The following is a 14,583-nucleotide window of genomic DNA, read 5'->3' on the forward strand; positions in this document are numbered from 1 at the left end:
GTTAGATCATCCACATTTTGGGTTGACAGACGGGTCCTTTTTTCTGTCAGGATTGATCCAGCTGCACTGAAGACTCTTTCCGATAGCACACTTGCAGCTGGGCAAGCGAGCTCCTGTAAGGCATATTGTGCCAATTCAGGCCAGGTGTCCAGTTTAGCAGCCCAATAGTCAAAGGGGAATGACCTGTGTGGGAGAACATCGATATGGGAGGAAAAGTAATTTGTAACCATAGTTGACAACTGCTGTCTCCTGTCACTTTCCATCGATGCTGTATTACCAGTTGTATGAGCGGTACTTGAAAAATCAGTCCACAACATTGTCATGAAACCCCTGTCTCCAACGCCACTTCTGCTGTGTGCACCACGAACACCTCTGCCAAGCTGCCCCCGGCCCGTACGGCTCGTGTGAGAACCATCACCGCTGCTGTGTGCTGGGAATGCCTCAAGCAACCGATTTACCAGAGTTGCTTGTTTATTAGCCAATATTAGGTCAAGGTTCTCCTGTGGCATGATGTTTTGTAATTTGCCTTTATAGCGTGGATCCAGGATGCTGGCCAACCAGTAGTCGTCATCGTTCATCATTTTGGCAATGCGGGGGTCCCTTTTTAGGATCCGCAAGGCATAATCTGACATGTGGGCCAATGTTCCCGGTGTCAATGATGCACTGCGAGTGCTGGTTGGAGGAGCACTTTCTGGCAAATCCACATCCCTCCAGTCACGCACAAACCCTGTACCAGACCTTGCCACGCCAACATTTTCACTTGCCCCACGAGATGCATCCTCCTCCCCTAAGTAATCATCCCCATCATCATCCTCCTCTTCTTCCTCCAACTCGTCCAGGAGAGGTCCCTGAGCAGACAATGGCTGAATGTCATCAAGGATTCCCTCCACCTCTTCCTCCTCGTCAACATTGGCTGCAGACGCCTGCTCCTTAAGGTGCGTCAAAGTTTGCATGAGCAGACGCATAAGTGGGATGCTCATGCTTAGGATGGCGTCGTCTGCGCTTACCAGCCGTGTGCATTCCTCAAAACACTGAAGGACTTTACAGAGGTCTTTCAGCTTCGACCACTGCACACCTGTCAACTCCATGTCTGCTGTCAAAGTGCCTGGCCGTGTATCCTCCCACAAATGCATTATGGCCTGCCTCTGCTCGCACAGCCGCTCCACCATGTGCAGGGTGGAGTTCCACCTTGTTGCAATGTCGATAATGAGGCGGTGGTTGGGAAGGTGGAGCAATCGCTGCAGCTTCTGCATACGAACGGAGTGTACAGGCGACCAGCGGATGTGCGCGCACAGTCTTCGCACCTTATGGAGCAGGGCTGTTAACTCCGGATAATTTTTGAGGAAGCACTGCACCACCAGGTTCAAGGTGTGAGCCAAGCAAGGTATGTGGCTGAGTTTTGAAAGGGCTATGGCTGCCACAAAATTACGGCCGTTATCACTAACTACCTTGCCTGCCTCAAGATGTACACTGCCCAGCCATGACTCAGTTTGTCGCTTCAAGTACTCGGCCAGCACCTCGGCGGTGTGTCTGTCGCCCAAACACATCATCTGCAACACAGCCTGCTGACGCTTTCCACTAGCTGCTCGATAGGGGGACACCTCATGTGCAACAGTGGTAGCTGCAGATGGAGTGCTCGTACGACTGCGCTCTGTGGACGAGCTTTCGCTTCTGGAGGAGGAGGAGGAGGAGGGTGGAACGCCTACAGCCAACTGTTTCCTATACCGTGGGCTAGGCAGCACTGTCCCACCACCGCTGTCCCCTGTGGACCCTGCATCCACCACATTAACCCAGTGCGCAGTGATGGACACGTAACGGCCCTGGCCATGCCGACTGGACCATGCATCAGTTGTGAGGTGCACCTTTCCACTCACTGACTGCTTGAGTGCATGGACAATGCGGTCTTTCACATGATGGTGGAGGGCTGGGATGGCTTTGCGAGAGAAGAAGTGGCGACTGGGTAGGTCATAGCGTGGTACTGCATAGGCCATGAGTTCGCGGAAAGCTGCGCTTTCCACCAACCGATAGGGCATCATCTCAAACGAGATTAGTTTGGCAATGTGGGCGTTCAAACCCAGTGTACGCAGATGAGAGACTGAGTACTTTCTTGACCTACTCATAGTGTCTGGGAGGGTGAGCTGGACTTGAGAGCTGCATATGGTAGAAGTAGCGGTGGACAGGGCGGACTGAGAGAGGGTTGATGATGGTGATGGAGTTGGTGTTCTTTCTGATGGCCTAGATTCAGTATTTCGTTGATATAACAGTGGGATTCCCTGACTGCTGTGGCCTTGCAACGACACCTCAACATTTGTTGCTGTGCTAACCGGTGGGCTTACAGTGGAGGAAACAATGTAGCGTTGCTGACTACCTTCTTTGTGATCAGTTGCACATGTGGCACTTGAGGTTTGGTGTTGTGTCCACGCTTCTTACAGATAACCTTGGCCTGATCATGAGGATTTTGTTCAAAAAAGTGCCACACTGTTCCTACTTTGGCAGACATTTTGCGGCCTAGCACGCTGTGATGTTTTGACCCTCTGGACAAGCTGTCCAGCAACTCTTTTGATTTTTGGAACCTGTCTTTGGAGTTCTCCGGGCCTGCCAGATAACAGCTGTTGCGATGTTGATGTCTGCTGTGGATGCTCCTCATCTGAGCTATTGGAAGCAGCACCCTCTTCCCCCAATGGATGCCAATCTGGGTCAACAACTGGGTCATCCATCACCTCCTCTTCAATGTCATGTGCACCTTCCTCTGTGTCACCGTGTATGGTGGTATAGTGTGCGGGAAGGGGCACCTGAGTCTCATCAGGGTCAGAATCAGGCTCTGTACACTGCGAGGACAATGTAGTGCTCTGAGTGAATGTACCAGCAGAATCATCTATCAGCGGCTGTGCATCAGTGCACTCCATGTCAGATTCATCTTGGCCTGGGTAATTCACCATTTCACTTGATAATCCAGGCATGGTATGTGAAAACAGCTCCATGGAGTAATCAGTAGTATGGCCTGCGTCATCCTTCAATCTTGGTTGGGGAGAAGGACACAAGGAAAGGTGTGGTTCATGAACATGAGCCTCCAATGATGACTCAGTGCTTTTACTTTTTACAACTTCAGAAGAGGAGGCGATAGAGCTGGAGGCTGAGTCAGCAATGTAAGACAAAACTTTTTCCTGATGCTCTGGCGTTAAAAGCGGTTTGCCAACTCCTAGAAAACTAAGCCTTCGAAGCCTTATGAAGCCAGACGATGACGCAGGCTCAACACCTCCTGCATTCGGTCCCATTTTGCTTTTGCCACTACCATCAGATCCACCACCAACACCATCATTACCAGCTGCCAACCCCCGCCCAATTCCACGGCCTCTTCCACCAGCCTTCCTCATTTTTGGTAGAAATGTAGACAAAATCCAACAAACTATATAGTAATGTAAAACAAGGTACAAGGTGTCTATAGGACAGGGGAGATTTAGATTTTCTGCACACACTAGGTGTGAAAAAAGTGACTACAGAATTTCTGTGAGATTTTGAATTTCTGCAGACACTTGTGGACACTGGACACTTGGATTGTGTGAGGCCCACTGAATATCACAGCGCTATGTCACAGGCTCGATGCAGCAGGTGTGAAAAAAGTGATTACAGGATAAGGGAGATTTAGATTTTCTGCAGACACTTGTGGACACTGGACACTTGGATTGTGTGAGGCCCACTGAATATCACAGCGCTATGTCACAGGCTCAATGGCACAGGTGTGAAAAAAGTGACTACAGGATAAGGGAGATTTTGAATTTCTGGGAGATTTTGAATTTCTGCAGACACTTGTGGACACTGGACACTTGGATTGTGTGAGGCCCACTGAATATCACAGCGCTATGTCACAGGCTCGATGCAGCAGGTGTGAAAAAAGTGACTACAGGATAAGGGAGATTTTGAATTTCTGCAGACACTTGTGCACACTGGACACTTGGATTGTGTGAGGCCCACTGAATATCACAGTGCTATGTCACAGGCTCGATGGCACAGGTGTGAAAAAAGTGACTACAGGATAAGGGAGATTTTGAATTTCTGCAGACACTGGACACTTTTGGATTGTGTGAGGCCCAATGAATATCAGAGCGCTATGTCACAGGCTCGATGCAGCAGGTTTGAAAAAAGTGACTACAGGATAAGGGAGATTTTGAATTTCTGCAGACACTTGTGGACACTGGACACTTTTGGATTGTGTGAGGCCCACTGAATATCAGAGCGCTATGTCACAGGCTCGATGGCACAGGTGTGAAAAAAGTGAATTGTAGAATTGGGCAGAATAGGAATCTCCCTAGAGTGTAGGTCTGTAAGAACGGAACAAGTCCTCCACAGTGACACACAGATAGCTTCACTGTGGCTGTGATAACAGCCGTTACACGGTACTGTGGGAGGAGCGTACACCGCTGTATGGTGTGAATAAATGCACGCTCAGTACCTTAGCAGGACAAAAAAAAAAATTGGGATTGCTTTTAAAAAAGCAGTTTGCAGAGCAGTGGGGAAACAGCAATGCAGCTGTCAGGAAGCCTTAGAAGGCAGCCCAACAACCAACACCACTGATACACCACAATATAGCCTCCCCTTGCACTGCACACACAGTGACTGGTGTGTTGCACAGGCAAAATCGCTAGCAGCAGAAGCAGTTTTTTTGTCTTCTTCCCTGCCTAACGCTCTCCCTACAGAATCAGCAACCTCTCCCTATGCTAAGATCGGCAGAAGTAAGATGGCGGTCGGCGTGCACGCCCTTTTATAACTCCTGTGACGCCCACCAAAGCAAGCCAATCACTTGCATGCCCTTCTGAAAGATGGTGGCGACCCCTGCCTATGTCATCACGTTGCCCACAGTGTCCGTGGATCCTGATTGGCTGAAAAAGAGCGCTAAACAAACTTTTGAAACGCGACTTTGGAGCGTAAGTCGCCGACCTCGTGGCCGACCTCATCCTAGGGTCGGGTTTCGTTTCATGAAACCCGACTTTGCCAAAAGTCGACTTTTGAAATTGTTCGACCCGTTTCGCTCAACTCTAGTGGCAACCACTGTACCCCAATAACAAAGCCATCCACAGAATGGTGCCAACCACTGTCCCCCCATAGCAATGTCACCCACAGAACAGTGACAAACACTGACCACTCATAACAAAGCCAACCACAGAATGGTGACAACTACTGTGCCCCCAAGAAAAAGCCACCTACAAAATGGTGAATACCACTGTACCCTCATAACAAAGCCACCCGCAGAAGGATGACAACCACTGTGTCCCCTTAACAAAGTCATCCACAGAACAGTGACAACCACTGTTACCCCATACAAAAGCCACCCATGAAAGGTTTTAATCCCCTGTGCAAGCATAACAAAGCAAACCACAGAATGGTGACAATCACTGTGCCCCCGTGAAAAAGCCACCTACAAAATGGTGAAGACCATTGTGTCACCATAACAAAGCCTCCTACAGAAGGTTGTCATCCTCTGTGCCCCCATAACAAAGCTCCTACAGAAGGTTGTCATCCTCTGTGCCCCCATAACAAAGCCTCCTACAGAAGGTTGTCATCCTCTGTGCCCCCATAACAAAGCTCCTACAGAAGGTTGTCATCCTCTGTGCCCCCATAACAAAGCCTCCTACAGAAGGTTGTCATCCTCTGTGCCCCCATAACAAAGCCATCCTCAGAACGGTGACAACCACTGTGCCCTCATAACAAAGCTCCCAACAGAACGGTGACAACTACTGTGCCCCTATAGCAACCAGCACATTATTTATAGCGAACATTGCACATTTATAATATACCACTCAGGGGCTATGTAAAGCTGGGTGAGAACCCCTTCAGACTTTTTGACATCTGCCTTTAGTGGTTTTCCCCTGTGGAGGAGACATGGAGGTAGATTAATAAAATATGAGAAGACTTAATAGAGCGAATAATGAGTATTCACATGGGTGAACTGCAAGTCTCAGGCCTGAGGGCACAGTCTACCCTCCCTTCCCCAGGGACTCATCATCTTACCTGGGTTCTGGTGACTTCTGACAACCTGGATGAAAATGGCGGCAAACAGGAGCATACAGGGTGGGAGCGCCATAGTGACTGATCTGTGAGGACGGATTGAATGAGACAGGTGAGACGATAAACCTGAAATATCTCATTTTCATAGACCTGACTATAATGTGCCCCCTCCTCACTATCCTGTGTGAGCAGCAAATATATGCCTGTCAAGCTTATCTGTCTCCAGGAAAGCTGAGTGGCCAGCAATATGACAGCAATACATCCAGCTTTCTCATATTGCTGCCTAACTAGGAACATTTTCTATAATCTGGGTAAGAACCATTTTGTCCATATATTGATTACCACCCAGAGAGATATACCTGACAACCAGTAGGGCTACAGCTATAGCTCTCACAAAAGTTGTCACACAGCTTTCCAAGGTTCCGGAATAGCAAATGTTCATCAATAAGGGACATAAGACTGCACAACTAAGCAGACATTCTCCCACTATAGTTACACCCCTACTCTCTGCTCTGTCAATACAGAGGGGCTCCCAAGTGTAGGGTCCTCCTCCATCTCTGTAACGTCCATATTCCCTACTACGGCATATGGAAAAGGTTTGCTTTCATGAGATATTGGAGCAGATTTCTAATAACTGCTAATAAGAGAAAACGTTCTACCTTTTCTCTCTACAACCTTCTGCCATCTCTTTAAGTGCTTCTTCCTGGAGTGACAGGTACAGTATATAGCATAGCGGTGCTGTGTCTGGGACAGATTGCAATCAGTGAGGGAATTTACATAGAAGCAGTGTCCACAGCCTGGATCTGAGACACCGCATCAACCATCCACTGGGGTCCAGGGATACAAAAGCCCACCCGTATAACAGCAAAAACTAGTACAGGGGCTGCTGCTAACAATTAGCCCAGCGACCTATAAGATTGGCGTCCCATGTACCAGTTTGATAAGTGCAGGAGAAAAAAGCACCAAATTTACGAAGAGGGGCAAATGTAAACTTATCCTGCATATTGTGCATAATCCATAATAACTTTTTTTCCTCATCCCCCTACACACAATAAGCCCTACCCAGATTAAAAAAAGGCGCAAAGTACTGTAAAAAGAAAAGGGCGCCATGTTTTGGGACCTTTTTTTATGTAACATAATTGGTGGAGTGAATGATCTATTAAATTCATCTCTGTGTCTCAATACCTCAATCTTTTCTAGATCTCTTTGCAGTTAGTTAATGGAAACATTCATTACTGCTGTATATAGTTCACATAGCAATAAAATATGGTGCTGACATAATACTGCCACCCAGCGCTCACATAAAATAAGGGGTAGGAAAAGACAAAGAAGAGGACAAAATGTGGAGAAGATCATCGATAAAGTATAATTGTTCTGTCCACGTAAAATAGTGCAACCACATAATGCTGCTCTATAGTGTGCCCACAAAATACTCCCATACAGTACCCAAATAATGCTGGTATAGACTGCTTAAATATTGGAACCCAACAGTGCCCACATAAGAGATCCATAGGGTGCCTACTGTCTACACAAAGCTTATATACAAAGTGTTCACATAATACTTCTGTATAGTGCCCACCTAATTCAGTGCAGCATGCACATAGTAGTGCCACACAGTGCCACATAAGAGTGCCATAGTGTCTACTGTCTAAACAAAGCTTATATGTTAAGTGTTCGCATAATACTTCTGTATAGTGCCCACCTAATTCAGTACAGCATACACATAGTAGTGCCACACAGTGCCACATAAGAGTGACATAGTGTCTACTGTCTACACAAAGCTTATATACAAAGTGTTCACATAATACTTCTGTATAGTGCCCACCTAATTCAGTGCAGCATGCACATAGTAGTGCCACACAGTGCCACATAAGAGTGCCATAGTGTCTACTGTCTAAACAAAGCTTATATGTTAAGTGTTCGCATAATACTTCTGTATAGTGCCCACCTAATTCAGTACAGCATACACATAGTAGTGCCACACAGTGCCACATAAGAGTGACATAGTGCCTACTGTCTACACAAAGCTTATATACAAAGTGTTCACATAATACTTCTGTATAGTGCCCACCTAATTCAGTGCAGCATGCACATAGTAGTGCCACACAGTGCCACATAAGAGTGCCATAGTGTCTACTGTCTAAACAAAGCTTATATGTTAAGTGTTCGCATAATACTTCTGTATAGTGCCCACCTAATTCAGTACAGCATACACATAGTAGTGCCACACAGTGCCACATAAGAGTGACATAGTGTCTACTGTCTACACAAAGCTTATATACAAAGTGTTCACATAATACTTCTGTATAGTGCCCACCTAATTCAGTGCAGCATGCACATAGTAGTGCCACACAGTGCCACATAAGAGTGCCATAGTGTCTACTGTCTAAACAAAGCTTATATGTTAAGTGTTCGCATAATACTTCTGTATAGTGCCCACCTAATTCAGTACAGCATACACATAGTAGTGCCACACAGTGCCACATAAGAGTGACATAGTGCCTACTGTCTACACAAAGCTTATATACAAAGTGTTCACATAATACTTCTGTATAGTGCCCACCTAATTCAGTGCAGCATGCACATAGTAGTGCCACACAGTGCCACATAAGAGTGCCATAGTGTCTACTGTCTAAACAAAGCTTATATGTTAAGTGTTCGCATAATACTTCTGTATAGTGCCCACCTAATTCAGTACAGCATACACATAGTAGTGCCACACAGTGCCACATAAGAGTGACATAGTGTCTACTGTCTACACAAAGCTTATATACAAAGTGTTCACATAATACTTCTGTATAGTGCCCACCTAATTCAGTGCAGCATGCACATAGTAGTGCCACACAGTGCCACATAAGAGTGCCATAGTGTCTACTGTCTAAACAAAGCTTATATGTTAAGTGTTCGCATAATACTTCTGTATAGTGCCCACCTAATTCAGTACAGCATACACATAGTAGTGCCACACAGTGCCACATAAGAGTGACATAGTGTCTACTGTCTACACAAAGCTTATATACAAAGTGTTCACATAATACTTCTGTATAGTGCCCACCTAATTCAGTGCAGCATGCACATAGTAGTGCCACACAGTGCCACATAAGAGTGCCATAGTGTCTACTGTCTAAACAAAGCTTATATGTTAAGTGTTCGCATAATACTTCTGTATAGTGCCCACCTAATTCAGTACAGCATACACATAGTAGTGCCACACAGTGCCACATAAGAGTGACATAGTGCCTACTGTCTACACAAAGCTTATATACAAAGTGTTCACATAATACTTCTGTATAGTGCCCACCTAATTCAGTGCAGCATGCACATAGTAGTGCCACACAGTGCCACATAAGAGTGCCATAGTGTCTACTGTCTAAACAAAGCTTATATGTTAAGTGTTCGCATAATACTTCTGTATAGTGCCCACCTAATTCAGTACAGCATACACATAGTAGTGCCACACAGTGCCACATAAGAGTGACATAGTGTCTACTGTCTACACAAAGCTTATATACAAAGTGTTCACATAATACTTCTGTATAGTGCCCACCTAATTCAGTGCAGCATGCACATAGTAGTGCCACACAGTGCCACATAAGAGTGCCATAGTGTCTACTGTCTAAACAAAGCTTATATGTTAAGTGTTCGCATAATACTTCTGTATAGTGCCCACCTAATTCAGTACAGCATACACATAGTAGTGCCACACAGTGCCACATAAGAGTGACATAGTGCCTACTGTCTACACAAAGCTTATATACAAAGTGTTCACATAATACTTCTGTATAGTGCCCACCTAATTCAGTGCAGCATGCACATAGTAGTGCCACACAGTGCCACATAAGAGTGCCATAGTGTCTACTGTCTAAACAAAGCTTATATGTTAAGTGTTCGCATAATACTTCTGTATAGTGCCCACCTAATTCAGTACAGCATACACATAGTAGTGCCACACAGTGCCACATAAGAGTGACATAGTGTCTACTGTCTACACAAAGCTTATATACAAAGTGTTCACATAATACTTCTGTATAGTGCCCACCTAATTCAGTGCAGCATGCACATAGTAGTGCCACACAGTGCCACATAAGAGTGCCATAGTGTCTACTGTCTAAACAAAGCTTATATGTTAAGTGTTCGCATAATACTTCTGTATAGTGCCCACCTAATTCAGTACAGCATACACATAGTAGTGCCACACAGTGCCACATAAGAGTGACATAGTGCCTACTGTCTACACAAAGCTTATATACAAAGTGTTCACATAATACTTCTGTATAGTGCCCACCTAATTCAGTGCAGCATGCACATAGTAGTGCCACACAGTGCCACATAAGAGTGCCATAGTGTCTACTGTCTAAACAAAGCTTATATGTTAAGTGTTCGCATAATACTTCTGTATAGTGCCCACCTAATTCAGTACAGCATACACATAGTAGTGCCACACAGTGCCACATAAGAGTGACATAGTGTCTACTGTCTACACAAAGCTTATATACAAAGTGTTCACATAATACTTCTGTATAGTGCCCACCTAATTCAGTGCAGCATGCACATAGTAGTGCCACACAGTGCCACATAAGAGTGCCATAGTGTCTACTGTCTAAACAAAGCTTATATGTTAAGTGTTCGCATAATACTTCTGTATAGTGCCCACCTAATTCAGTACAGCATACACATAGTAGTGCCACACAGTGCCACATAAGAGTGACATAGTGCCTACTGTCTACACAAAGCTTATATACAAAGTGTTCACATAATACTTCTGTATAGTGCCCACCTAATTCAGTGCAGCATGCACATAGTAGTGCCACACAGTGCCACATAAGAGTGCCATAGTGTCTACTGTCTAAACAAAGCTTATATGTTAAGTGTTCGCATAATACTTCTGTATAGTGCCCACCTAATTCAGTACAGCATACACATAGTAGTGCCACACAGTGCCACATAAGAGTGACATAGTGTCTACTGTCTACACAAAGCTTATATACAAAGTGTTCACATAATACTTCTGTATAGTGCCCACCTAATTCAGTACAGCATACACATAGTAGTGCCACACAGTGCCACATAAGAGTGACATAGTGTCTACTGTCTAAACAAAGCTTATATGTTAAGTGTTCGCATAATACTTCTGCATAGTGCCCACCTAATTCAGTACACCGCACGCATAGTACTGCCACACAGTACCCACAGAAAATTGGCAGAGTAGCCACATGCTAAACAGCGTGCCCACATAATACTTCCATACCGAGCCCAAGTAATGCTGCCATAGAGTGCTTATATACTAGTACCAGTGCCCACACAAGAGTACCATAAATTGCCTAGAGAAAGCTTCTATACAGTGCGCAGATAATACCTCTATGTAGAGCTGCTGTATAGTGACCACATAATTTTTTACAGGCCACACACTACACAGTGGTAACACAGTGCCCCATGAATATGACATAGGGTAAGCACATGATGCTGGTATGTAGTGTGCCCACATAATCCTCCCATACGATATCCAAATAATGCTGCTATAGATTGCTTACATATTACTGCCCCACAGTGCTCATATAAAAGTGACAACTGTCTACACAAAGCTTATATAGTGTTTCCATAATACTTCTATACAGTGCCCACCTAATTCTGTACAGCGCATACATAGTTGTACTAAACATTTCCCACAGAAAATTGACAAAGTAAGCACATGCCAAACAGTGTGTGCACGTAATCATTCCATACAAAACGTAAGTAGCGCTGCTGTAGAGTGCTTACATATTGGTGCCACACAGTGCCCATATTAAAGAGCTATAGAGTGCCCACACATGCCATAAAATGGCGAAATCATACCAGGGCAGTAATAGTGTTTCTATCCATATAATTACCCCACAGATGCTGGTGGAGGGCTCCTATCAATGTAATAATCTGACCGGGGCAATAACCTACTTATAAGTATACAGGTAATACTACACTCCCACCCAGACCACTCTTACCAGTGTCTGTGTCTCCTCACTGTCCCACCAGTCACTCTTTGACATGAAGAGGGTCCCAGCTCACTGTCTGTGGGATATAGGAGAGATGACAGATTATATCTCAACACCTCCCACTTCCCAACCCTGAAGCACATCTGCCAGACCCCACATCCTACTCCTGCTGCACACAGCAGGCGACAGCAGCAGCGGCTGAAGGAAAACTTTCCGTCATTCAGAGTATCAAGAGCTGTCACCTAACTTTTTCATAATTTGCAGGTGAAAGTATTATCGCTACGAGTGTGATCGGACAAAACATCAGATCGCACCCTGATCAATGTCAGTCTATGGGGCCACGCACATGGCCGACTTCGACCTGATATTCGGATCGCATTCGGCCTTACAAGTCAATGAGTGCGTGGAAATCATTGGACTGCAAAACGGATCACATCTAAGTGCAGTCCGATTTCCAAGTACCGACACAATGGAGAAGATGGAGAAATTTTACTCTCCATCTTCTCCGCACTTGTGCTACAGTTTTCTCATCCAAGAGAATCGGATCACACTGAGATGACACAGAGCAATCTATGGCAGAGTTTGATCTGAGTGTCGGAGAATCTACAGCCGTCTACACCTGCCCTAACCGGAAGTTATACAAGAGTAAGCAATGTGTCATTAATCATAGGAGTAGAAAAAAGAGGGTCTGGGGGAGGCGGAGAACAAAAGAAAAGTAATTTAAACTACATATGGGTTTATGGTCTACTGAACCACCGCACGACCTGCTCTCCCCTCTCCTACTGTATCCTCACCCATCCCTGTAGACTGTGAGCCCTCGCGGGCAGGGTCCCCTCTCCTTAAGTACTTGTGCGTCCCTTGTCTTACACATGTTTATTATACTTGTCTATATTTCCCCTTTTCACATGTAAAGCGCCATGGAATAAATGGCGCTATATAAATGTATAATAATAATAATAATAAGGGTATATGCCTTAAGTACCTGATGGCAGGTTCCCTCTAAGGAAAATTAAATGGCAGAGTTTACTGAAGCTTCTGCTTGCAAAATGCAATGGGCTGCCTGAATTTGAAAGAGGTCATGTGCACATAACATAAGGGGGTATTCTCATCCCAAACATGGCATATCCACAGTTCATGCCATAAATTTCCATAGATGCAATAGGTAGGACTCACATCTATCTCGAATACAGGGTCCCAAGAATGGAAAGGCGGCTGATCATGTGCATCTGAATCCTTTCCATTTTACGGGAGCTTCAAAAATAGCTTAGCACTACTGATGAGCGAACATGTCCGGATAAGGTGTTTTTTGAGCATGCTCATGTGCTAACAGAGTGTCTTCGGCATGCTCGAAAAATAAGTTCGAGTCTCCGCGCCTGCATGTCTCGCAGCTGTTCAACAGCCGCAACACAGATAAAGGAATACGGATGCGAATTATTGATTTAAAGAACCCTCCTCCTCCCATTAAAGTTTTTATCCTCTTAATATATTGCAGTCATCATATTACAGTGGCTACGGAAAGTATTCAGACCCCTTTACATTTTTCACTCTGTTTCATTGCAGCCGTTTGGTAAATTCAAAAACAGTTCATTTTTTTCTCATTAATGTACACTCTGCACCCCATCTTGGCTGAAAAAAAAAACAAATGTAGAAAGTTTTGCAAATTTATTAAAAAAAGAAACATTTCTGTTTTTCTGCATCCCTTTATCTACAATGGGGTCTGTTTAGTTTCCATTAGGGCATTTGCCAAATGCTGGAAATGCCGTTTGCCCCATTATAGTTAAATTATATTGGTTTCCACAATCATCCTTCGGTCTGACATTTACAATATAGGAGGTCAGGGATGAATATTGCTGTTCATCCCTTTTGGTGTGTAAATGGTCTGAAAAAAAATGAATCATTCTATATCTAACTTTGAAAACGCACTCCCTGTTGAAACAAAGAGTGAAAAATTTAAAGGGGTCTGAATACTTTCCATACCCACTGTATATAGCACTGTGTAGTTACAATTGCTCATTTTGCCTTTCTACCCAGCTAATTCTTCCCTTTCCCATTAGGTCTATATAACATCACGTGATTAATAACTGATGAGCTGAATCCTATGAAGTAAGCCACAGATATACAGTATTTGTATCTCATGAACCTGCAACTCCCAGTATGTCCTTAACAATGGTAAGGAGATGCTGGGAGTTGCTATCAGTCTTTGTCAGACTGTGGACCATACAGGAACCACATTACTGACGAAATGTAGTCCATATCAACAAGTAAACATTTACATCCAGGTACCTTATAGGTGACAGCTTCCTTGATCAAGTCTTTTCTATCTTTTCGTCTCCATCTTGTCCAGACGCCATGATGACTTTTCACATCCACAGCTCTTATCTCCAGATTCCAAGTCTTCTGCAGCAAATCCCGACAACGGTGCCCTTTAAAAATAACATTGCTATTAAAATGCCCTAAAAAAAAATATCTGTTCATACAGTACCCTAAATGAGTCTCCTATGGTATATAGCCTACACACTGTCTATCTTAATGAGCTACATGTTGGATGCACACCAATCAGGATATAAGGGCAATTCAGAGGAGACAAGTTCTTTTTGGAATCCTGGGGAAATCT

General features: G+C 44.6%; 1 protein-coding gene across 1 annotated transcript in view; it reads right to left on the reverse strand.

The window, feature by feature from the left end:
* COL20A1 (collagen type XX alpha 1 chain) overlaps window positions 1-12,061 on the reverse strand; it is a 206,061-nt gene extending 194,000 nt beyond the window's left edge. Inside the window, exons 1-2 of the mRNA XM_073580897.1 lie at window positions 11,979-12,061; window positions 6,007-6,089 (exon numbers count right to left, since the gene is read on the reverse strand). Of these exons, the coding sequence (XP_073436998.1) occupies window positions 6,007-6,079 (73 nt within the window). The 5' untranslated portion in view covers window positions 6,080-6,089; window positions 11,979-12,061. The remainder of the gene's footprint in view (window positions 1-6,006; window positions 6,090-11,978) is intronic.
* Window positions 12,062-14,583: the final 2,522 nt, after the last annotated feature.

Source organism: Dendrobates tinctorius, unplaced genomic scaffold (assembly GCF_039654945.1).
Source record: "Dendrobates tinctorius isolate UK_male_01 unplaced genomic scaffold, ASM3965494v1 ptg000065l, whole genome shotgun sequence".
Classification (NCBI taxonomy): Eukaryota; Metazoa; Chordata; class Amphibia; order Anura; family Dendrobatidae; genus Dendrobates; species Dendrobates tinctorius.